The following is a 22365-nucleotide window of genomic DNA, read 5'->3' as shown; positions in this document are numbered from 1 at the left end:
CTCTCTTTTTCTTGTTACAAAAGTCGTTTGGGCAAATTTACACTAAAAAGGTTTTTGATGAAATATTAAATGGCGTCACAACATGCCATGTTGAACATGGTAATCTTGAATCAACAACACTTAACAGATCTGACGTACATAGATTCGACCATCAGGTGAAAACAGTTGATCCGGGAAAAGAATACTACAACAGAGCTTATTAACTACCAACATTTGCAAATTAATCTCCAAGTTTTACTGAGGACACTCCTATACTCGTACTGAACTAAATAACTCAAAAGGAGTATATTTTGATGCTTGGAGGACTAATCAGTACCGGTCCACTCCTTCCAGTCCTTGTCTACATGATTCTGAGCCCATTTAATAGCTGCTCGTGCAGCTTGTGGACCTCCTGGCAATTCCCTTTCATTGAGAGTATCCGCCATGTCAATGAAAGGTATGACCAAGAGCGTACCAGGTCCTCCATACTCACTGCGCAAGAATGTCTCGAAGATCTGTCAAGAACCACAATGGTCCAAAGCAAAAACCGTTTACTCCCGAGTCTTATGCCAAGAATCATAACAGACTTAGAGAATGGTTCTAAGGTATCACGCAACAATAACTGCCAAGCAATTTTTGGTAAACCAGATTTAGATTTATATCCCTTACCAAGGCTCTTTTCCGGATCATTACTAAGACCACAACATCTTGGATCCGAGTAAATGAAAATATACCCTCTCATTTTCAAACCATACTAACCTTTTGCTGAACTTTCTACATAGGTTTAAACTCAAAACCGCTCATGTAATTCTAAGCTGAGTCACATGACCCTCTCCATTCTAGACCTCTAGCTCAACTAGTATAAGATCACTAAATCATTCCCCAAGATTTTCAGGAAAATGCTGCATAAATCACAACCCTAAAAACGAGGCATCAACATTACAAAGGACATTATCTTAACAGGCACATTCAGTTGACACTTGACAGTACACAATGACTAAGAGATAGAGATTATCAAGACATGTAAAAAAACACGATTCAAGACATGTCACATAAGATATATAAGTGTGAAAGTGAGAAACATTTAAGAATACCTCAGTGCAGACTCCAACAATTTCATCAACAGAGTCTTCAAAAAGATCCCTCGTGGATAGTTTCGTTAACAAATGGTCCCTAAATTTCTCAGTCTCCTGGTTTTATCACACATCAATTAGGTTTCAATCATCCATAACAACAACAACCCATCAAAATTGAGTGAAAACAAGAAAAGAGGAAATGAGGAGCTCTCACAGCTTCGGCGAATTCAGGTATGGGATCCGGAAACTTGTACTCGGCAGCTCTGCAAACGAACCCTCTCCGGGAAAGTGAAGAAAGAGAAAAGTCCCTCACTTTGGTTCTACAACGCTGTTTAAACAACTGGGTCGATTTGATTGAGCATGATACTGCAGCTGGTGAAGAGATAATTGGAAGAGCGCAACGGAAGGAGGAAGAATTAGAAGAAGATGAATTGAGTTGAAGAAGCCGTGAAGAGAAGAGAGCTTCGTGCATAGATGGTGAAGCCATTTTTGCTAACTACGGTTTGCTTCACTCTTCAAAACCTTATCTTTTTCTCTGCAAACATTACCAAAAAGCTGAGGGTTTTAGAGAGGTTTCAATTCTAATGAATCGAATATTTCAGGGTTAAATTGTAAGAAGTACAAAGATTTGGGTTCAAATTGTAACAAAAAGGAAAAAGAAAGTCATGAGGGTGAAAAAAAGAAACCTGTCAGACCGCCGTGCGACCACCCCGGCAAGGTAGAACCGAGCCGAGTAACGATCCTCTACAGCAGCGGATGCATCCGAGGATGATCGTAGCCGTTAATCACGCTCTGATCGCACGGTCATGGTTCATCAACCAGGGATAAGGGCCTGTCTCCTTAGAAATCAAGGAAACAGAGGTACGAGCCTATAGAACAGATCCTGTTCAAGTAAGGTCGTGACCATTGACGGTTTCTGTCCATATATAAAGAACTTTGTTTTCAACAATCTCTCCGATGTGGTACTTTGAAACATCTTATTTCCACACTAAAACCATACAGCTTATGACACGTGTAATTAATATTTGAAATTGAAAAATAAATTTGAAAGTCTGAAATCCAACAAGTTGTTTGTTACCTCAGTACCATAAGCTTTATGAGTTTAAACCTTAAAGATATACAAAACATCACAACATCTAATTCAGTTGTTCAAGGATATACAATTACAAAAAGAACCGATTAAACTACAGAAGAACCTATTCAAAACGAGCAAAAGAAAAAGACTGTTCTTTAGCTTCAACAACCAAAGGCTTGATTCCTTTAGAGATTCCTCTCGTGTGGCTCAAGCCAAGGAAATCCTAAGAAATCGAAGACTTGTTTCTCAGTCGAGAGTTTCAGACTTGCAGTTCCTCTAGCACCCTGAGAAAGAAACATAATCACAGCTCCAAAATCATCACTCATTCACTTTAAAACCAATTATACAAAAAATTCATGTATTCGCTTATCTCCCTTACCCGGTTGCCACTAGAGCTGTGAGTAGCCGGGAATAGTCCAGTGTCATCAAGTCGAAAGCCTTTGGATTCTGCTAGCAATCTCAGCCTGCGGTTTCCATGGCATATAAAACTATATCTGTTTTTCTTTCTTTACCAACAATGTATGTATTTGGTGATGTTCACATGTACTATATCATATTCATACCGCCTGTTCAACACATCGTTTCCCGTCCAGGCTATGAGTCCAAATGCATATATATCCCTTGGATACACCTGTGATCAATTTATGACCTATTGTTATTGAACGATTTGCTGGGAAGAGATCAACCTAGTGATAGTTGAATCAATCATGGTCAACCCAACTTAGTACTTTTTTGCAATAAGCTTGATATGAGGAGTTTTCAGGTGTTACCTTAAAATCGATACGGCGCCGCAGCTCCTGACCAGGATAAGTGCACAGGCCAAAATACGTGTCAACGCCTGCATCAGTACCCTGCACAATAAGGGCAATCACTGAGGAGAACTGTGATTGAACTAGAAAGTTTTATAACACGCGCAATCTTGGGAGAACAAATCTTTATCTAATGCAAAAAGAGATCATTTTAAGAGACACTGAAACAATTGAAGTAATGTGTTTTTGATGATTGACAGAACAAATGCAGAAGAAAATGTATTAAAGATACCTCTTCACTGTGGGTGCTGAAGATAAGATCTTCTCTTAGAAAGTTTATTTCTTTTAAACGCTTTACAAACTTTGTCAAAAATCCCTTGTGACTGGTCAGGACAATAAGCAAAAACAGTTTAAAGTTAACTTCGCGACGGGAAACTTAGCAGGAAGTTGAGGTAAGAAGATTGTAGGTACCTTTGTCCATCAGGATGTGTGATAACTATATCTAGATCTCCACAAGTAGCTTTCCCACGTCTATATGATCCTCCACATACGATATTCACCTGAAGTTAAAATGTTTTCATGCCATGGTTAGGATTCCACTAAATGTCATCACCCAAATATGGAGCAAACCGATAACTATAATTCTCATACATCAGGCAAAGTTTCCACGCCGACTCTCTGTAGAAGTTGTTCCATCTCTTGCACCTACAATACAGACAGTGAGGAAATATGAGGAGAAAATGAAGGATAATAAAGACAAACAAAATTCACGTTGAAGCCTAAGAATCACACCTCGTGACGTGGAATTCTTGTTCTGATATCATCAAAATATATCAACCCCAACCTCTGTGCATGCGTTAGTGAATCCTCATTCTTCAAGTCTTCTAGCGTGCGATGTCCTTTCTCATATAGCTTGAATGCAGTTGCAGGACCGATACCCCAAACTTCCCCAAACAAACTAATCGTACGAACCTTCAATCAAAGTAAGGAAACATTTAAAGTGGTAACAGTAAACGTTGGAGAGATATCAGACACGTCTAGCTTCAGGTCATTGATAGTATCTTCTTCAAGGTAAAAAAAGGAAAAAGCAAAGAAAAGCAAATGGCCTCTACATTACCTTTTCATCTGTTTCAAAATGGTCCAATTTGGACAACTTCCCTGTTGTCACGATCTCTTGAATCTGCCAAACTCAGGTAAAGGAATAAAGATTTGTTCTCACAGAAATACATAAAGGTTATGGATAGGCACTCAGAAAAGAGAATGCATTGGTTTATGCAACGCTTGCCAAAATTTTATCAAAAAATCCACATACACAAAAAATATATGAAGCATTTCTTCACTTACATGATCTCTCATTGACTTTCCAATTCCAGGGAGGTGTTTGAGCTGATCAATGCTTTCAATCCTAGTGGGGAACTTTTCAATGACAGGAATAGCTTTGTAATAGCTAAAGGACCGCCTATCTTCACCCAAAGCTTTTGACAGAAAAGAAAGAGTTATGTTACTTAGTTCATATAAGAAACTAGTATAATATGCAAACACCATGGATCGTACCTCTATAAATGTTTATTAGCTTTCCAAATATCTCAGCGATATTTCTGTTCAAGTCGGGTGGTTTGTAGACTGATGTGGACTACAAAACAAAAGAAGATCAAATAAGAACATCCATAGCAACACCATTCCTGCTGAGAAAGCAGAAAACGCAAACAACAACTTCTAGTATAGTTAACTCCTAGGAAAAAAAAAGAACTCATCAGTCAGGCTTACCTCTGATTGTGGACTAGTAGTGGGAGTGTCTGCAATGCCTTCGCCAGGGCTGGCACTAGTAGAGGGAACACTGCAACTTGTAGGTGAATCAGGTGATCCTTGTGCATCGCGTTGTTGGCCTTCTAAGCCTTTGAAGTCACCAACATGAGGGGAACCTTTAGTACGTTTTGGAATTGAAGGTTTATCCTCACCACCACTTACTGCAGGTAAAGACTTGTTGGGCTCTTGAATTTCATCTGAGTGAATTTTGAGAAGATACAAGTCTTCATTAGCCTTCTCTCCTGTAGTAAGGCTATCTTCTAACCACTGGTAAAGCACAAGACGCTGCAAGGAACAGCCAATGTATAAACTCGTCACCATCTTGCTCACAAATACAAATTCAAGAAGAGAAATATCAGGTCACCAACAAAGGCTACTGAAGACTAAAGCGAGATACCAAACACATAAATGTCGAAATTATAATACTAAAACTGATTTCAGACAGTTCATGAGAAGAAAAACAACAATGCGAGTTTAAACCAAACAAGGAAGAAATCAAATTTTAACAGTTGAAACCAAATGTTTAACAGAAAGCATTCAACTTTGCCGTTCCCAAGTAATCTAATCGTTGAGACAACTCATGAACAACACACAATAGATAGAAGAACCCAACTCACTCCTTTAAAATGTGAGAGACGTTTTTTGTCAAACTTGTCGAGAAGAGCTTGGGGATTCATAGCAAGAAGATGAGTGACTTTCTTAGTTAACCGATCTTCCTCGATAACAGCACCCATTTGAACCAGCTTCTGCTTCCAGATCTTCCATTCATATTGATATAGCACAAAAAAAAAAACAGACATAGCATGCCAGCAAAATCAGAAACATGTTGTCCAATTTATTAACATATGGATTGAGAAAAAAAAAAAATTTATTTGTTCGAGTAAATTAAAAAAAAAAAACCTGCAATCGACGACGCTGGACTCCGATTTCGACCATATAAACTATCATTCCGGCGAACATCCCTTCCGGGTCCGGAGACGGCGACCGGTTTCTCCCTCGCTTTGCCGCCATTTTTTTTTACTTCTCTCTCTCTACAGAACAGAGATTTTTTTTTTGGTCTTTCAAAGCAGGAGGAGTACCCCAATTATGCTGGTTTTCTACGAACCGAATCGAAAACCAGACCGAGATAACATGTCCTAAACCGGATTTAGTTTTTATAGCTAATTCCGCTTTCTTGAACACAAATCTCTGAACTAACCAATTTTCGTGATTTTTACAAAGGACTTCTTAAGTACTACTAGTAGTTATGAGTTCTAACGCCACAAATTAGAGAATTTATAATTTTAAATTAATTCGTAAATACAATACAATACACCGGGCGCGTAAGTCATCAATCTGGTTATCATCAATCTGGTTATACTAACTGGTATATAATCACCGCCAAATCTTAAAGCCCATCATTTTGTATTAGGAGGGCCCATATATCCCAAAGTCAGTTCATATAAATACAAAGAACATTTATTTTTGTTTAGGCCAAAGACCAAAGAGGCAAAGAGTGCATCATTGGTCCATTATTCATTTAAATTAATTACAATGAGTGTTAAAGATTCAAATAATAATATAAATTTTTAAAAATTCTTAGATCAATTAGATAGAAATGGTTTTTTTTTTTTTTTTTTTTTTTTTTGCGGCGTTTGACATGTGAGAACAAATACGTATGGGATCGGAATAAATAAAATACATATTCGGTATAATCTTTTTGTTTTAAAATTGATACAAATGAAATGATTTAGATTTTTTGGGTTATAAATATAGTACTTGTTAGGTTTTCTATTTGATACTATATTTTGTATAGTTAATATCTGGATATATTTTTAGAAAACTAAATGACTTGCTAGATTCTTATTTGATTATGATATTTCTAAAATTTCATTCAAACAAAAAAAACCAAAACATGTTATATAATCACTTGATATGATAATGTGGTAATGTTTCTTTCTTTGGTTGGCTTCAGTACTACAAGCTGGATCTTTGGTATTATGAAAGTATGAAGCTCCATAATCATGCTGACGTCGACCATTTTCTCTCTAGCGTACGACACCTCCGACTTAGTCGTGGTTATGAAGGTTTACATACTGTTCTTCTTCCAGTTGTAGAGAGTCTCCATAGTTCTAGAATATCTGGCCGGGTTTTTAGAGCTTTTAAAGCTGTTGGAGTTGAGACTGATGTAGTTTACAGAAACTTTAGACGTCACTTACCCCCACAAGTCGCTGATTATAGGATTAAACTTTATATCTCTGAGTGGAGGGACCGTCATTTACTCAGTGATAACCGGGGTTCCATTCAATAAATTTCTAAATATGCTTTCAATAAATTTAAAATATGACGGTCTAGATATTATAAAATGAATATGAATTTACCCCCACCTAGAATTTAAAATATGCTTTCTAATATGCTTTCCATCTCGAATGATATTTCTAAAATTTCATTCAAACAAAAAATTGATTATATCACATGTTTTGGTTTTTTTGTTTGAATGGAATTTTAGAAATATTATAATCAGATAAGAATCTACCTATTGACTAATGCTATGATGGCATTAAAGGATAGTGACGACCATGTATTTGCTATATGACCATCATGAACTGTGGTGTTTCCAGACGAAAACTGGCCAAATACCTGGCATCTCCAACAAACGCGTCGGAACAAAGAACCTTTGAAGTCTACAATGCTGGTTTCAAACAAAAAAAACCAAACAATTACATTCAAACAAAAAAACCAAACAATTACCTTCAAACAAAAATATACTTTTTGATTATATCACATGTTTTGGTTTTTTTGTTTGAATGAAATTTTAGAATATTATAATCAAATAAGAATCTCGCGACTTATTTAGTTTATGAAAAAATATATAGATATTCAGGTTTTGGAAGGAGAATGATGTAGAAAGAAAGCACATTAGAGTGTTACCAACAAACTCAAAGAATATTATTTCCAAGTGGCGATAAGGAGTTACAATCTCTTACCAAAAGGAAAGCGTGGGTATGGAATCAAATTGGAGGCTACAAAGCTAGATTACGTTATACTTTCTGCCAGCAGAGACATAACTCAGTTTTTCCATAGAGAATGTTATCATGTTTCAGAAGAGTTGAGAACTCAAGTCTACATAGAGCTTGGTTATGAATATTATTGTCTTGGTAATCATTTGGACGAAGCATTCAGAACCGTTGTCGTTGCACCTCATGTATTAAAGAGCATCTCTCACAACACTGATAATTCTTCTCCTGGTCGATTATCAGCCATTGATGCTCTTAGAGGGGCACTGGCTTCATACAAATATCTCGGGGAAGCTGATAAAGTTGAAGTCGCATGCGCTTGTGTTGAGTTAGCGAGGTGTCACCATAGTCGCTGCAAAAGGTTTTTACGAGTAATGTCATCAGAAAGCCAATGAGCACGCTCTTTTGGCAGATGAGAATTATAAGAAATCATTGGACGCAATAGCGGACCTACGTTCAAGGGAATGGGGTCAGATGACCCCAGTTATATTACAAATTGTTTGTTATGTTATGTAGTACGTATGAGTAAACTTATCTCATTTGGTTAAAACATAACTCATTTAACCATTCTAACCAGAGTTCTAACTCCTCACTTGACCCGTAGCCTTTGTGTTTTTTTTTCTAAAAAGGTTAATTATATATAATATGACCCACTGAAAACCAATTCAGGGCCGTGCCGTTGAATTTGGACGTTCAAGGCTACGTCCTTCGTGTTTGTAAAGAAATCAAACTTTGTAAGTGCTCGATCCATAGATTTGAAAATTTGGCCATTCATGCATTTGCGTGATGCCGTATTTCAATGTTCTGTTTTGTTTAGTTTCAGATGCTCGAGTCGGACTTGTCTTGTTTTCTTGAAGGATGTCACATTTTGAAAGAAGATGAGAAAGAATTAAACAAGGAACTTCTCTTGAAATTTTGGGCCCGACTGCAAACAATTCTGAAGCATATGGTGGCTGTATACTCACCGACAGCAGGAGGAGCAAACAAGTCTGGAACACTAAAAGAGCTGTATTTAGCATCACCCAAAGGCAACGAGGCTTAGTGATTGCATAGCATGCATGCATTGTGGACAGCTTGAGTTGAATAAGATCTTAAGCCTCTCTTTTCTTCGTCACACCAAACACCATTTTTTTCATTAAACTTTTCTTTTCAATGAAATTGAATCCTACCGTAAAACCCACCCAAAAAAAAAAGAACAATTTTCTCTCGTTTGAATCATCACCCCACACGTTAATAAAGAATGAGACGACAACTAATGGTGCAAAAATTACAGAGTGACAAAGTCTTCTTCACTTCAGTTTGTCTCTCCTAGAAGAAAATTTCTACTTCCTTTTCAGTCATCTCTAGAACATGATCTCTAGCGTCCGTCAATGCACTCTGGGGGATTAAACAAACAAATAACCATATTCTCAGCAACCAGAATCTTTCATGACGAAAACATTGGAAATACATGTGTGTTCTTCTTTACCTGTCCAAACTTGGTGATGAAGTTGTTCCCAAGGTTTATCGATGTAACCGTCACATCTTCATTGGCCTTTAGAGCTTGAGCAATGGCGAATGCCCCATCATCCTGCAAACGAGTCAGGATAATAAGATCAAGCTGCTTACAAAAGAAGAGAAGTATTGTTAATGTAGAAAGTATCTTCTCTGTTACCCGTATTTCATTGAATCCTAGATCCATGGATGTCAGAGCTTCATTAACTACTTTCAAGCTCCGAGCTAAGCAGGAAGCTCCCTGAAAACAACAATCATTCACAATTGTAAAAAAAAAAAAAGCATATTTGGTAGAAATATTGTAAGTACATATAAAACAAGCTGAATGCTGATAAAATTTAACCTCATCTCTTAGTCCATTTGCCCGCAAGTCCAAAACCGAGATCGTGTTGTTATATCTCAACATGTCTGCAACATGTTCAGCACCCTTTGCAGCTATCTGCAGGACAGAGGAATGAAAATCAAACAATGAAAAAACGAAATAAGCAATTGTGAAAAGTATTTTATTTTATAGATAAAAGAGTTATGGACAGGCTTTACCTGGCACCAACCAAGTTTGAGCGTCTTTACATTTCCATGGAACTTGAGAATTTCAGATAATGCTTTAGCGCCGTCGGGTCCTATGGGATTATAACCAACCTCTAACTGAGGAAATAATGACAGTGGGAGTGTCATAATCATCCAAGCTATAAGTGAACAAGGAAACAAAGATGAGAATGATTTTTGACACTGACCGTCGTAATAACTGCATTATCTTTCAGAGCTTGAGCTATCGCATTAACTCCCTCGGCGTGGATGTTATTTCCACCCTATATTACAAAATGTGTTAGCAGAACATATAGCTCGACTTGGGCGCAAGGTACAAAACTTTGGGAGACTGGAGAAGATGGTCACTTCTCACCAGGTCAATGGTTGCAATCGAACGGTTTTGCTTCAGAGCATCTGCAATCTTTTCAGCTCCCTGAAACCATTGAAAATCGTAAAGATAGACAACAGAGCAAAAAGAGACAAGGTTTTCAGATATTAGAGAAGCAACAGACACAATCCAGCTTTATTGTTATAAATTGTATGTATGTACCTCATCGCCTATATCATTCATGTACAGGTTCAGCCAAACCAAGCTCTTGCTTCTCTTGATGTATTCTGCTACATAGAAGGCACCCTTTGCAGCGATGGAGTTGTTACCAAGATCTAGCAAAGCCAGTTTCCCTGCACACAAAAATGCATCTCAGTATAACTACTGATCTACAGTAGAGGCAAGGAAGAGTTAATATAGACGTATGAAGAGTGTTCTATTGAAAAACCTTTGTGGGAAGATAGACCAGCCATCAAAGCTCGAATCCCTTCGTCTCCAATAGAGTTTCCATGCAAATGAAGTTCCTGTGGGTAGAAAAGCCAAGGGAACAGATCAACTGTTGATGACATTAATTCATTGGTTGTCTTTAATGAGATCAGAAAGTACCTTTAAAGCATCATATAAGATAACACATCTAAAGTCTAAACTACGAAATGGTATACGATATACACAGAAAGAGACATGAGGAAAATTTGTACCCGTAAAGACTTATTACCCTCAAGCCCTTTAGCTAAAGCATTGGCACCCAAAGCACCACCGTAGTTTCCACTGATACAGATCCATAAATCAGTATGTCAGAGATATAAACTATACACAAAATAAATAAATAAAAATCCCAAAAGAAAACATCCACTTATAATCCTAAACTCACTTGAGATGTAAGTTGCGTATTGTATTATTCTCAGGAAGAGCTCCAGCAAGACTTGTGAATCCCTACCTCCATTTCAAAAGAAGGGAAAAAGACACAACAGGTTAAATTCATAAACCTGGGTGATTAATTATAAAATATAACGGTATACACATGATCAGAAAGAACTTACAGAATAGTCAATCATGTTATTATTCAGCTCAATAATCCTCAGGGTTGAATTTCTCTTCAACAACTCAGCAATTTCCTTTGCACCCTGCGCAAGAACATTGGAACTATTTAAAGCATGAAAACATTTTAAAGGATTGTGACTAACTTAGGAGATTGAAAAACATGTAAAACAAAGCATCTTCTCAAACAAACCTCATCTCCTATATCAGTACTGTTCAGCTGAAGTATCTCGATGCTAGAATTTTCCATCAGTGTAGCGCATAAAGTCTGCCATTACAAGAAAAAACGAATGAGAAACCCTTCTCAGAAAGGAGCGTACAAACAGAGAATAAGCTCCATGTTATTTTAGAGCTAAAGATCTAGGCAGAAATCGATATGTTCTCCTCTCTTGATTGAACTGGGGATTTTTCTACCATCAAACACCCGGTAATTAAACTTAAAACGACTATATAATATTTCCATTAACCTTAGCTCCTTCATCACCGATAGGGTTTCCAGAGAGGTTAAGAACTTTCAACATAATATTTGATTGAAGAACACCGTCAAAGGCTTTAACTCCTGCAGCTGTAATTCCATTGGCAGAAAAACTGACTTCCTCTACAGTCTGAAACACAAACATGGATATGGTTACTCAATCAACATAGAATATCAGGACTCTAATGAGTTGGCAGATAACAGATGTGAAAAACAAAAGAGAACTATAACCTGATTATACCCAAGGCTCTCAGCAAGAAAGAATAATCCTTCATCTCCAAAGTTGCATCCTGCAAATTAAAACACAGATGAGCTTTATCCATTGGCTCTATACACACTGTCCTGAACTTCAGCCATATCTCTTAAGACAAAAGAAAGATGGTACTACCGATCACATTTAATTTTAATAAAATTGTCTGTCCCGGCAAAGGATAAATTCCACACTTAGGGAAAAGAGATGAGGAATTAGAAACAGCAAATAAGTAATGTCATAACAGTTAAATCATTCAATGCACCTGACATGTCAACACTTCTGAATGACCTGAGTTCTTTTGCAAATTCATTAAGCCTCTGCTTGGCCTCTCTATCAACCTTTGCAGCAAATCCTTGTAACAAATTAGTACCGGCCCCAATGGACCATTTCACTCCCTGTGAAGAAGATTTGTTTTCTCCAGCAGAAGTCTTTGGAGCCTTTGGAGACATGAACTTCTCAACCACTTTCCACAAAACTGTCAGCTGAAAACACAAATTAGTATCGACGATTTTGAGAGAAAAAATGAAACTTTTTATCATTAAATATCTCTCGTATAGATACCAATCACCTACAATACCAAGCAAACTAACTTTACACATAAAAGGATGAGAAAACACAGTAATTATCGTACCGAAAGTGACGACAGCAAATGAGCCCAAGGGCAAGACGGAAGACGCAATCTGCTGGACTGGAGCATTAGGAAAACCACTAGCCGCCTGTGACTCCTTGTAAACCCTACTACTACGCTTCGAGCCACCCTCAGAGTTATACGACGCTTTGATCACCGGAAGTCTCGGACTTCGGTTGAGAACCACCACCGGTGAAACACACAATCGGTTCCTAGAAACGGAGCTACCCAAAGATTCCGGATTTAACCCAGTCCTCCTCCATTGGCCAAACCCAGAAGAAGCCTTCTCAAAATTTCAATGAGGAAACGGAGTTAGAAGCCAAAAAGAAGTGAAATGGAACAAGCGATTGAAGAGTAGAATTACTACTACCTTGGGAAGAGAGTGGAGATTGAGAGAGCTGGTGGAAGAAGACGCCATTAAAAGAGCCACTTAATTATGCATAGACTCGGGAGATATGCACTGTGTGAACTGACCTCTGAAGAAGATGAAGAAATAAGAAGAGAGCAAAGCGACGAATCAGAGAAGAAGAGAAGAAACGATGAAGAAGATGAAGTTTGTTTACCTTCGCGCTATGTGTGTGTCTTCTTCCTTTAGGTTCGGGTAAGACCCAACTCATAACCGGGTCAAAATCGGGTTTAAAATTATGACCCGATAGCTACGAAAGAGACATGCTTTAGGGTTCATAAATCATAAACAAAAATAAAATAAAATCAATCACACACACCTACCTGAAAACAAATTAACATGTGGACTTAAAACTTTCATTGAGTGCAAAGATTTGTTTTTTCTTGGTCTTCTTCTAATACACGCATTTGAGAGGTTCCTCAGCTCAGGCGATTATGGCGTTTGCTGGAATCACGACTACTTCAAATCCAACTTTTCTTGGGCTAAGGATCTCTAACACAAGTTTACGTTCTGTGGTTTCATGTAATTCGATTTCGTTTCCTTGTTTATCATATGTGAATCTCAATCTCAATCTCAATCTCAGTAAGAGAAACCGTCTCTATGTTCGATCCACTTCAGTTCCAGGTTCGTATTTTTGTTTGATTCACGAAATTGCTCTCCTTTATGTCTTGTTATTGCCATTTTTTGTTTAAAAATCAGATTTTTTTTCGTTGAAATTGATGATTTTGATTGCTTATATATGTCTCCTCGTAATTCTGCTTTACTTTGGATTGCTTTTTTTATGAGAATATAAAGAGGCTTTTTGAATTTCTCAGCAGCACCTTCAATGGAGGGACTGAAGCCGGCGATATCTTTGTCTGATAATGCACTTAAGCATCTGAGTAAGATGAGATCAGAACGTGGGGAAGATTTGTGCTTGAGAATCGGTGTCAAACAAGGAGGATGCTCAGGGATGTCTTACACGATGGACTTTGAGAATAGAGCAAACGCAAGACCAGATGATTCCAACATTGAATACGAAGGATTCACTATAGGTAACTATCCTTCCATCATGATGATATAATAAGATCTAAGAGTAAGATCAGCAAGTTGGTTGATGATGTAGACTCGCCATACTTAGAATATGCATGTCAGTTTCTGTGTGTTGAAGCAAAAGAGTTGAGGTTGTTCGATAATGTTCTTGGCTTAAGTTTTAGACTCCTGTTGTCAAGTAGATGGTACAGATGAATACATTGCTGCCCATTTTTTGAACTAGACTCTAGTTTATTGTTGTCTTCTGCAGTCGAGTGGTTATACTTCTGTAAAGTGAAAGCTCTGTTTTTTCAATTTTTTGCAGTTTGTGATCCGAAGAGCATGCTCTTCCTTTTTGGAATGCAGCTTGATTACAGCAATGCTTTGATTGGTGGAGGCTTCTCTTTCACGAACCCTAACGCTACACAAACCTGTGGATGTGGCAAGTCTTTTGCTGCAGAGATGTGATCCAGTTTGACATATTGCTGTAAAAGAATAATATAGTTATAGTTCAATAGAAAACTTTGTACTATGGTTGTAGAATGCCCAAACAGAATCTGCAGGTTTTTCTTTTTTTCATTTTGTGATCAAACCAAAATTTTAATAAATATACAGATTCATAGAAAACCCAATGATCAAAATTTCCTGGTCACTGTTACAAAAAAAAAAAAGCAATTGTTTACATGAACTCCACATTAGGCTCTTCTCTTCTTGTTGGACCTGGAGGAGTGCTTATCATTGCCTCTCTTTTTGGCGGATTTGTCAAAACCACTTGGCTTCTCTTTCTTGTTATCTGTTTTGGTGGACTCAATACTTATAAGACCACTTGAAGAGATCTTAGACTTTTGCAAAGCCTCAGCGTCTTTGTCCCCAATAGCAAATTGTTCAAGCAGCTCGGGATCCAACAATTCTTCTATCTTTGCCCTCATTTGTTCCTTTAAACCCAAACATTTGAAAGTGTGAATTATGTTTCGACCTTGCATGGCAACCAAAATAGTATATACGCATGCACAGAAACAAAAGTGATTACCTCAACTTCTCTAGCTCCTTCCCTGAGATCTTCGTCTACTGATACATTGTGAGGTTCAAGCACTCTCTGCAACCAAAAGCCACCATGAATCATTTCAATCAAATATTCATGTGTGTATTTGTTAATTTCCAAAAATGAGGGAGGATATTATGATTGAGCAAAAGAACACGGAATTATACTGTTAACTTTTCCATCTGAACTTACATCTTTCAACCGAGGTAAGGTGGATTCAATCTCTTTTGTTGCGATTCCATTCAAATATTTGTATAACTTCTTTCCAACCTTCAATAGAAGAGAGTGTATTTGTCCCCTCTCTAACTGCATTTGTCTCTGCAAGTCAACGTAAATATCCAATTTAGAGCATCCAGAACCAGATGTGTCTACAAGTTATCTCCACATATGTGGTAAAACATAACGCAGCAGTCCAGATCATCGAAGGTTAATTAAGAGTAGAGATACTGTACCTCGATGCTCGAGAAATCCGACTCCTGCAAGCCCAAACACAGGAGTACAGATGCTTGAACATATGACAGTGAGACCGGGAGCTTCTCTTGAAAATAATGATGAGCTAAAGTTTTGCAGATGTCATAAACCTTTGGGAAGATAACAAAATAAAAAATAGTTACCAAACCAAACGAGAAGACAAAATATCAAGCTTGAACAAGTGGTTGGTATTTGTCTCAATCTGTTAGCAGAATTTTATCATTGTGTAAGTTATTTAAGCAGATTACATATCCCAATATATTGCTTACGCAGAGTAAGTCCGTAAATATTTCCATAAATTGCGTGAATTTCAGAAAGTTGATCTAACCAGATTGAAGTCAACGAGATTGGCAGTGTATGCTCTGAGTCTCTCCATATCATAAGGTGAAAGGACACCGGCGAGTTTCTTCAAAAAGCCATCTGGTGAATTCCCCGAAGAATCAACCTCTGGGAAGTTGATCGTAGGGTTCAAGACACTAGACAAAAGAGAGAAATGAGAATATTATCAACACAACAAGTATAATGTCAAACCTACAATAGTATTGCAGAAAAGGTCCAAAGTTGCATGGGAAACGAAAATGAATAGCGCTAACCTCATTGCAAGTTTATAATCCATCTTCTTGAATTTATCGCTCAACAGCTTAGAAAACCTTATCCTGAAATCTGAACAGAGTAGAAGAATTGGCCAAAACATTAAATTAAAACAAACCATACTTAGGAGATACAGAAACAATTGATTTCAGTTAACGAATCAATGAACCTTTATAGAAGGGAGCAAAGAAGCCCAGTTCATCCGACTCATCAACTTCGAATTCGTCGTTGCTTAATGTTAATGGTTTCAGAAGCATACATGTGTGCTCCCCAGTCACAGCACTCTGATAAAACCATATATAGAAATTGTGTTATGAACTACTAGACAATGCAAGAATAAGCAATTCAGGAGAAGGGAGAAAGAGATATTCTCAACTGGTATTTGACTGATGTAGAATGGAGCAAATTTATGTTTTCCCCAGAAACGGAAAAGGTCCAAAGTAAGCCCAAAAGAGACACCGAGGTAGTGGAGTCTCTCAGGTCGTCGATCACGAAGAGGAACCAGCAAAGGTGGAAGATTGACACGAGGCTTTATCTGTTCCTCAAGCAATGAAACCTATGGGAAAACAAAAAAAAACTAAGTAAGAACTGGAATGCATTATACAAAACCCCACAAGGATAGATTTAAAACAAAATCAAAAACCTTTTCAGCAGCCTCGGTAACTCTAACTGGTGAAGGCTCCACATCCAGTTCATCATCACCTTCTGATATTGAAGCTAGCTGACCCTCAAAGTATCTGCACGTATCAATCAATTAAATATCTGCATGTATTAATCAATTACGTTGTACTTGTAATCATGCATTTACCTGGTCAAGAGTTCAACCGCAGCAGACCCATATCCCATCTACATAGAATGTAATCAAGAATTTGTTAGTTCTCTCAGGGAAGCCTATAAGATAAATAAAAGTGACCATAATAAGAAAAATTACTTTCATAGCATTGGGGTGGACTGCTATGCGTACTATACGGGCACCAGAAAGCTTTGGAAAAACAACGTCCCGGAACTGTTCACAGAACTTCCATGGTATTTGATCTCCATGTGGTGAATGACCTTCTCTTAAACTTTTTTCGGCGGATTTCCGAGATATCTGTCCTTCGAGACAGACCTGCAAAAATATCAATTTCAATGATTTACATCCAGAATCAATCACATAAGAACGCCAAGATGCATCTGCTTTTATTAAATGTTAGTCCAACTAACTGATTTTCTCCAAACAAACAATTCTAAAAACCAGAACAGAAAGTAAGAAATCTATACCTGGACAACACACAGAATATCAGGGAGCTGGTTTTTGGTCTCATCAACTGGACCTGTACCAAATAGAAATTAAGGCAATACTCTAATCTGATGATTATCTCTAACAATGAAAAGGAGGAACAATTGCATACCGAGCAAGACAAACAAATGATGAGCAGGAGCATCCGCCAGAAGTTGAAGATCATTAGGAGAATTCTTGTAATGAGAAGAGACACAAAGTGCCATCATTCGCTGCAGAATGCCGCTTAATGCCTTAACAACAAAATATTGGTAGCTAAATGTACTTGGCTAGTAAAATAAACTATTATAATTACCTGTAAAAACAGCTCGCTGTCTTTGTGATAAGAAAATAAGGTGTCTCGGTTGACATAATAAAGATCACACTGACTTGGCAGAGGATGGCTACATAAACAAGAAAAGAAAACAGTCATTAGATCACTCGTTGGCAAGAATGTGTAGCAACATGTTATCTATTTTGAGTGAAAGAAATCTCAATACCAAGCAGGATTTGGAAGACAATTAGCAACATCAAGGCATAGTAATCCATTAAGCCAGGATTCAATTGGATCTCCAGAAGCGTATCTAATAGATTCACTGAGTTCTATTTTCTTGAAAAGGCAACCTGAATCCAAAGAAACTTCAGACAGTCAGGGAGTTCCCTGAGATAACGATTCACATCAACTAGAGGACGAAGGGAAAAAAGGCTATCTAATACTACATACTAAAATATGAAAGTAGTAATCAAAAATGAATATGAACACCCATCAGACACAGTAATCTAAAATCTAAAATCATAATGCATGACTACTCAGCATGAAGTTTCAGTCGAGTCAACCTTCGGAGACCCTTAAGGCCTGACTTAACAACAAAACTTACGTTCTTGGAAAAAATATTCACACAAATTCCTCAATCCTAGGCATTGGACAATAGTTTACTCAAAAACCATAAACATAGTACGAAAATACTAGTAACACTTTTTTCTTCATAAGCCACTACACATAGGTATTGGAGCAATAATTTTAAAAAGATGAACTTCTATGTCCTTAAATACAATATTGGGATCTTTACAAAAAAATCTCAAGATTGCCACTTGCCAAAAGTAAAAACTAGATGTAGCAGTTACATACCAGAAAGAGAGCCTTCAACACCAGTAACAGGGGCTCGGCTTTGCTCTTCTAACTGTTGGAGGAGTTTGAGGGATAAAGATCTACCAGTACCCTCATAGCTTTGTTAAAGAAAGGCAAAACAAACAAAAATCAGTAGCCTGACTGACCCAAATTAACCACACCATGCATATTAACTTTCAATATTTTGGTAATGTAATTTACTCCTGTTTCACATACCCACTGACAGTAGATGATAAGAAAACTAGGTAAGGGCCAAGTAGAGACTTCACAACTGGCAAAGGAATAGCTGCCGCTTCATCAATAACCAACAGCTCCACTTGTGAGAGCTTCTCGTGTTCATGTGGTTGGATATACTGCATGAAAAAAAAAAACAGAAAATGAAGCAACTTAGTGATCGACACAAATTACGGCTAGTAAAGAAACAAAAACAAGGATTGAACAAACCTGGATAGTTTGCCTGTGCTGCTTGAAGATATTTATCCGTACGATGGCTTTATTAAAGTCAGGATTCACACTTCTCACAACATCATATTCAAGATGTTCCTACAAAATATATAGTTGAGGTAGTGTTCAGGAAACTATATAGATATCTCGAATTAACATGCAAAACACTCTTTCTTCTTCCTCAATATAGTGCATATTTCAAATCTATGACTACACCAGCTTTCAGGCAACGAAATGGAAGAAGCCCAACATGAAAAATTTCTAGAATAATGCCTCATACATATCCAGAAGAAAGAAGTTCACATTACCTTGTATTCAAGTGCATCGAAACCTTTGCAAACAAACTCGAATAACGTGTTCAAGTTATCTGGGCTTGGTGCTGTGACGTAAATATTAGAGTACCTAACAGCAAATAAGATAAAGTGCCAATAAGCTAGCAAATATTATTGGAACATACATGAATAAAAGAGTACAATAACTCAAGCCTACCCAGCAGCGACAGCCCCAGCAACAGCTAGACCAAGTGCAGCAGATTTTCCACGCCCACGACTAGCAATCAGAGCAACAATGCTGCGGAGGGTCTTATCCAGTATTGCATCAAAAAACGTGACAAAAGCTTTACCCTACAAACGACAAAGCACATATATAATCCTGATCCAAAGTGATGTTATCTTAATCCAATGTACACAGGTGACTAAACCACATACCTGATCCAATGTACAACACTTATTAATCAAAGGACCAACAGGAAAATCATCGTTTAGTGCATCTTTCAAACTCTTCAGGTCTCGTTCTGCCTCAGAAAGCCCTTCCGAATCCTTTTATTACAAACACATGAAAGTAAAAAAGTAAAGATGCTAACTGGTGTGATGAAATACAAAAAAAATTAACAACCCAAGGAACAAAAATGTGAATCTGTTATAAAGTTTACCTCCTTTGTTGGAACTCGAGTTATAGATCTGATATGAGACGAAAGTGGCAATATATTCAGCTCATCATCCATGACAACGCATGCTTTGCAAGACGCTAGTGATAATAGAAATCGCTCATTGAAACGTCTGGACGCTTCAGAGTGTGACTCAGTTCGAAATCTATCATGCACATCCTGATATGAATAGAACCAATCATGTAACTACAAATAAGTAGTTAAGTAACATAACTACGAAAGTCAGTGTCAATACCATAACCATTGTGCAGAGACTGGTAAGTGAAGCAAGCGATTGTAATAGTAATACAACAAGCCCACCCCCTTCAACCGTCTCTATTGTTCGTGCTAGTAGATTTGGAGTTAGAGCTTCAAAATCCTGAATGTATCAAGAAACAAAATTAAACGTGAAAGAAAATAAAAATATGAGTAACCTAAAGCAAAAATATATCTTCTGCTATAATGAGAGTACCTGTAAGATGCACATGCCAAAAGTATTCCCAAGAATTCTATCAGAGTCTTTGTACAAACAATGCGTGACATCCCCCACATCAAGAAAAAGAGAGAAAGCGTCAAGTTTTTCAGGATCCAATTGTCCTCTCTCCTTCATCTTCTTCAACTGCTTCGAACGTTTCTTATTGTGACTGCACACAAAACCAATTTCCATTCTTAAATCTTAGGACCACGTTATAGACAAATATTCCACATAATGCGTAAATTAGTTCACAAGGTAAGGTTCCATCATTCTCGACATGGAAAGACCAAAAGAAACTCGCACTAAAGAATGTGTTGACCCGTTAACTAGGCTTCAATTAAGCCACTAATAACAAAGTTTCAGGTAAAAGCTTCAACTTTGGGAAATATCTTTATTTATTCAAACTCAAGGTTGATAAAAATCGAACCTGCTAATGTCGAGTCTGTTCTTGTAGCACCATAAAACACTTGTGTTGGACTTGGCCACCGATTTTGACAAAATGTGATGAAGATTAACTATCTATTACATAACGAATTAGAAACGCATTAGACTTTGATCCCCGAGAAGGAAAATGCAAAGTATAAATCCTCGATAAAAAGCAATATTTACCTGGTCACGAGCCTTGTCACCAACGATGACAAACATGGAACGGTGTCTGAGTTTAACACCGTTTTCAATCAGAGTCCTAATACGTTCGTCTACCTTCTTCCTCATCTTCGCACTAGTTTCTTCTTTGTTTCCTAACCTTAAAGCCCAAATCAAAATTCAATCAAACACAGCTTATTGTAAAACCAAAGTCATAGGCTTTGCTATCTAATTGAGAAAGAAACAAAACTCAATTTGAATAAAGTTTGAAGCTTTCGATTCCAATACTTACGCCAACTGATTCCAATTCCTCGTAAAACTAAAACAAAGAACGAACCTGAAGGATGATGGTGAGAGAAGCGAGCAAAGAGGTGGTAAAGAGCAGCTAGCTAGCTTTGATATGTGTTGTCTCTCTGTGGTAACCAAAGCAGGGAAGCGCGCCCTAAGTCAACCGTCAGTCAAAACCTTAAAACCCTAGAAATCAATTCCCGATAACCGACCGGTTTGTTTCTTTTTAACATTGTTTCCGGTTTGTGGTTATCGATCGGGTTTCTACATTTCGAGGTTTAAACCGAATTGGGAAGCCAAAAATCAATACCATGATCAACGGTTAAAAGTTATTCTTTTATAACTTCTTTTTTATATTGTAAGATAGTAAAAATTATGAAAAGTTTAGGACTCTTTTACTACAATTTTTATTTTATTTTTTGTCATTAGACTATTTATTTACTACAATTAAAGTATTTAAAAAAAAACAAATTGATGCCTGCACAGTGCACACGACGTGAAACGAATATTTACTATTTAGCAAATAATGATGAACGCAAATAGCCAACTATGCATTAGATTAAGCTTAATTTATATTTTACTTGTCACTTAGTACACGTCTTCTAATCACGTAGTTTCTGGAAGAAATTATAAGATCTGTCTGATGGGTGCTCTACCAAATTATTGTTATAGATCAACTGATTCATTTATAAAATCAATTTTATTTTCATAAACTTACATCTAACGCTAATGTTTTAAATTAGATCAAGAATCATTCAACTAATATAGTAACCAATAATTTTTGTCCTTTGTTTTACGTAGAAAATGATATTGTCCTTTTTATAAGATAACAAGTACACACACAACAGAAGGAGTCTTTCAAAAGATTACACCTGATATAATAATTCAAATATAACAATTTAATTTAAGTATTGCGTTATGTATAGTTTTCTTCTTGACTGTCAAACATAACGCTTCATAGTGACCAATCAATAGCTTTTGCTAAATACTAGTAATAAACCTTGCTTTTAAGAAAGCAATAATGCCAATAATAACAATAATAAAAGTTATAATGGAGGCATATATGACATTTTACTAAATTATAATCCATTAATTGAAAGAAATATATAGGATGGGTGGTACAGATGGCGAAGTCTTGTTCAACTAAATGTTTAATCCATTTAGATCAACAAGCTAACCTTACCTGGCTTGGATCTATCCTTGTCTCCCACAACATTAGATAACATTATCTCTTCTTTAAACAAAATATCATTTCAAAACTGATAATTAGTGTTTTCGTTCTTTTAATCAGTAGCTATCCTCCATTATGATTATA

At 37.1% G+C, this 22365-nt stretch overlaps 5 protein-coding genes and 1 non-coding gene across 11 annotated transcripts; 1 reads left to right on the top strand and 5 right to left on the bottom strand.

The window, feature by feature from the left end:
* Positions 1 to 36: 36 nt before the first annotated feature.
* LOC104768948 (protein PLASTID REDOX INSENSITIVE 2, chloroplastic) lies at positions 37 to 2004 on the bottom strand. The gene is made up of 4 exons (XM_010493059.3): positions 1742 to 2004; positions 1270 to 1590; positions 1074 to 1169; positions 37 to 494 (listed from the first exon to the last, which is right to left on the bottom strand). The coding sequence occupies exons 2-4, from the start codon at positions 1540 to 1542 to the stop codon at positions 306 to 308; spliced, it is 558 nt and encodes a 185-aa protein (XP_010491361.1). The 5' UTR covers positions 1543 to 1590; positions 1742 to 2004; the 3' UTR covers positions 37 to 305.
* LOC147946567 (small nucleolar RNA U3) lies at positions 1739 to 1956 on the bottom strand. The gene has a single exon (XR_015596075.1). It is a non-coding gene; the product is annotated as a small nucleolar RNA U3 (small nucleolar RNA).
* Positions 2005 to 2125: 121 nt separating the features above from the next.
* On the bottom strand, positions 2126 to 5885 carry LOC104768943 (DNA polymerase lambda). The gene is made up of 14 exons (XM_010493046.3): positions 5586 to 5885; positions 5303 to 5443; positions 4647 to 4970; positions 4434 to 4512; positions 4224 to 4354; positions 3997 to 4059; positions 3672 to 3851; positions 3531 to 3584; positions 3351 to 3439; positions 3172 to 3262; positions 2901 to 2981; positions 2694 to 2761; positions 2510 to 2594; positions 2126 to 2414 (listed from the first exon to the last, which is right to left on the bottom strand). Exons 1-14 carry the CDS (start codon positions 5694 to 5696, stop codon positions 2316 to 2318), a joined length of 1596 nt encoding a protein of 531 aa, XP_010491348.2. The 5' UTR covers positions 5697 to 5885; the 3' UTR covers positions 2126 to 2315.
* Positions 5886 to 8783: 2898 nt separating this feature from the next.
* On the bottom strand, positions 8784 to 13152 carry LOC104768933 (uncharacterized). Of its 3 annotated transcripts, XM_087508259.1 has the most exons (19): positions 12989 to 13152; positions 12796 to 12901; positions 12429 to 12708; positions 12060 to 12272; positions 11776 to 11834; positions 11537 to 11674; positions 11263 to 11337; positions 11072 to 11155; positions 10903 to 10964; positions 10730 to 10799; positions 10480 to 10555; positions 10254 to 10384; positions 10077 to 10136; positions 9910 to 9984; positions 9716 to 9820; positions 9519 to 9614; positions 9336 to 9416; positions 9150 to 9251; positions 8784 to 9058 (listed from the first exon to the last, which is right to left on the bottom strand). In XM_087508259.1, the coding sequence occupies exons 2-19, from the start codon at positions 12841 to 12843 to the stop codon at positions 8990 to 8992; spliced, it is 1824 nt and encodes a 607-aa protein (XP_087364385.1). In that variant the 5' UTR covers positions 12844 to 12901; positions 12989 to 13152; the 3' UTR covers positions 8784 to 8989. The 3 variants fall into 3 exon arrangements, 2 of the variants coding, with proteins under 2 accessions (XP_087364385.1, XP_087364384.1); XR_015595142.1 differs by having other exon boundaries at positions 10903 to 10968; positions 12796 to 13001; XM_087508258.1 differs by having other exon boundaries at positions 12796 to 13152.
* On the top strand, positions 13092 to 14469 carry LOC104768907 (iron-sulfur assembly protein IscA, chloroplastic). 2 transcript variants are annotated; one of them, XM_010493012.3, is made up of 3 exons: positions 13092 to 13455; positions 13650 to 13865; positions 14168 to 14469. In XM_010493012.3, exons 1-3 carry the CDS (start codon positions 13266 to 13268, stop codon positions 14308 to 14310), a joined length of 549 nt encoding a protein of 182 aa, XP_010491314.2. In that variant the 5' UTR covers positions 13092 to 13265; the 3' UTR covers positions 14311 to 14469. The 2 variants fall into 2 exon arrangements, with proteins under 2 accessions (XP_010491314.2, XP_010491306.2); XM_010493004.3 differs by having other exon boundaries at positions 13095 to 13455; positions 13647 to 13865.
* LOC104768922 (RNA cytidine acetyltransferase 1) lies at positions 14401 to 21252 on the bottom strand. 3 transcript variants are annotated; one of them, XM_087508255.1, is made up of 27 exons: positions 21100 to 21252; positions 20787 to 20922; positions 20605 to 20696; positions 20175 to 20346; positions 19959 to 20081; positions 19709 to 19882; positions 19485 to 19595; positions 19267 to 19400; positions 19086 to 19179; positions 18778 to 18876; positions 18550 to 18686; positions 18334 to 18431; positions 17705 to 17828; positions 17521 to 17608; positions 17338 to 17437; positions 17207 to 17259; positions 16878 to 17054; positions 16755 to 16792; positions 16590 to 16683; positions 16323 to 16502; positions 16116 to 16230; positions 15949 to 16018; positions 15684 to 15831; positions 15337 to 15465; positions 15077 to 15202; positions 14873 to 14938; positions 14401 to 14777 (listed from the first exon to the last, which is right to left on the bottom strand). In XM_087508255.1, the coding sequence occupies exons 2-27, from the start codon at positions 20889 to 20891 to the stop codon at positions 14538 to 14540; spliced, it is 3087 nt and encodes a 1028-aa protein (XP_087364381.1). In that variant the 5' UTR covers positions 20892 to 20922; positions 21100 to 21252; the 3' UTR covers positions 14401 to 14537. The 3 variants fall into 3 exon arrangements, with proteins under 3 accessions (XP_087364381.1, XP_087364383.1, XP_087364382.1); XM_087508257.1 differs by having other exon boundaries at positions 20787 to 20917; positions 21100 to 21245; XM_087508256.1 differs by having other exon boundaries at positions 21055 to 21205.
* Positions 21253 to 22365: the final 1113 nt, after the last annotated feature.

Source organism: Camelina sativa, chromosome 3 (genome assembly GCF_030686135.1).
Source record: "Camelina sativa cultivar CO46 ecotype springtype chromosome 3, ASM3068613v1".
NCBI lineage: Eukaryota > Viridiplantae > Streptophyta > Magnoliopsida > Brassicales > Brassicaceae > Camelina > Camelina sativa.
Note: the sequence above shows the minus strand (reverse complement) of the source record. Positions and strands in the feature narration are given on the sequence as shown.

Coding starts and splice junctions, on each gene's coding strand:
- LOC104768907 (XM_010493004.3), top strand. CDS start 13,266: ATGGCGTTTGCTGGAATCACGACTACTTCAAATCCAACTTTTCTTGGG. Junction 13,456..13,646: donor TCGATCCACTTCAGTTCCAG/GTTCGTATTTTT, acceptor TGAATTTCTCAG/CAGCACCTTCAATGGAGGGA. Junction 13,866..14,167: donor ATACGAAGGATTCACTATAG/GTAACTATCCTT, acceptor AATTTTTTGCAG/TTTGTGATCCGAAGAGCATG.
- LOC104768922 (XM_087508255.1), bottom strand. CDS start 20,891: ATGAGGAAGAAGGTAGACGAACGTATTAGGACTCTGATTGAAAACGGT. Junction 18,687..18,777: donor AGCACAGGCAAACTATCCAG/GTTTGTTCAATC, acceptor TTTTTCATGCAG/TATATCCAACCACATGAACA. Junction 15,203..15,336: donor CGGATTTCTCGAGCATCGAG/GTACAGTATCTC, acceptor GTTGACTTGCAG/AGACAAATGCAGTTAGAGAG.
- LOC104768933 (XM_087508258.1), bottom strand. CDS start 12,843: ATGGCGTCTTCTTCCACCAGCTCTCTCAATCTCCACTCTCTTCCCAAG. Junction 9,985..10,076: donor CGATTGCAACCATTGACCTG/GTGAGAAGTGAC, acceptor TTTGTAATATAG/GGTGGAAATAACATCCACGC. Junction 9,821..9,909: donor ATAATGCAGTTATTACGACG/GTCAGTGTCAAA, acceptor TTATTTCCTCAG/TTAGAGGTTGGTTATAATCC.
- LOC104768948 (XM_010493059.3), bottom strand. CDS start 1,542: ATGGCTTCACCATCTATGCACGAAGCTCTCTTCTCTTCACGGCTTCTT. Junction 1,170..1,269: donor TACCTGAATTCGCCGAAGCT/GTGAGAGCTCCT, acceptor TGATAAAACCAG/GAGACTGAGAAATTTAGGGA. Junction 495..1,073: donor TTGTTGGAGTCTGCACTGAG/GTATTCTTAAAT, acceptor GGTTCTTGACAG/ATCTTCGAGACATTCTTGCG.
- LOC104768943 (XM_010493046.3), bottom strand. CDS start 5,696: ATGGCGGCAAAGCGAGGGAGAAACCGGTCGCCGTCTCCGGACCCGGAA. Junction 4,060..4,223: donor GAAAGTCAATGAGAGATCAT/GTAAGTGAAGAA, acceptor TGAGTTTGGCAG/ATTCAAGAGATCGTGACAAC. Junction 2,982..3,171: donor TCAGCACCCACAGTGAAGAG/GTATCTTTAATA, acceptor CTTATTGTGCAG/GGTACTGATGCAGGCGTTGA.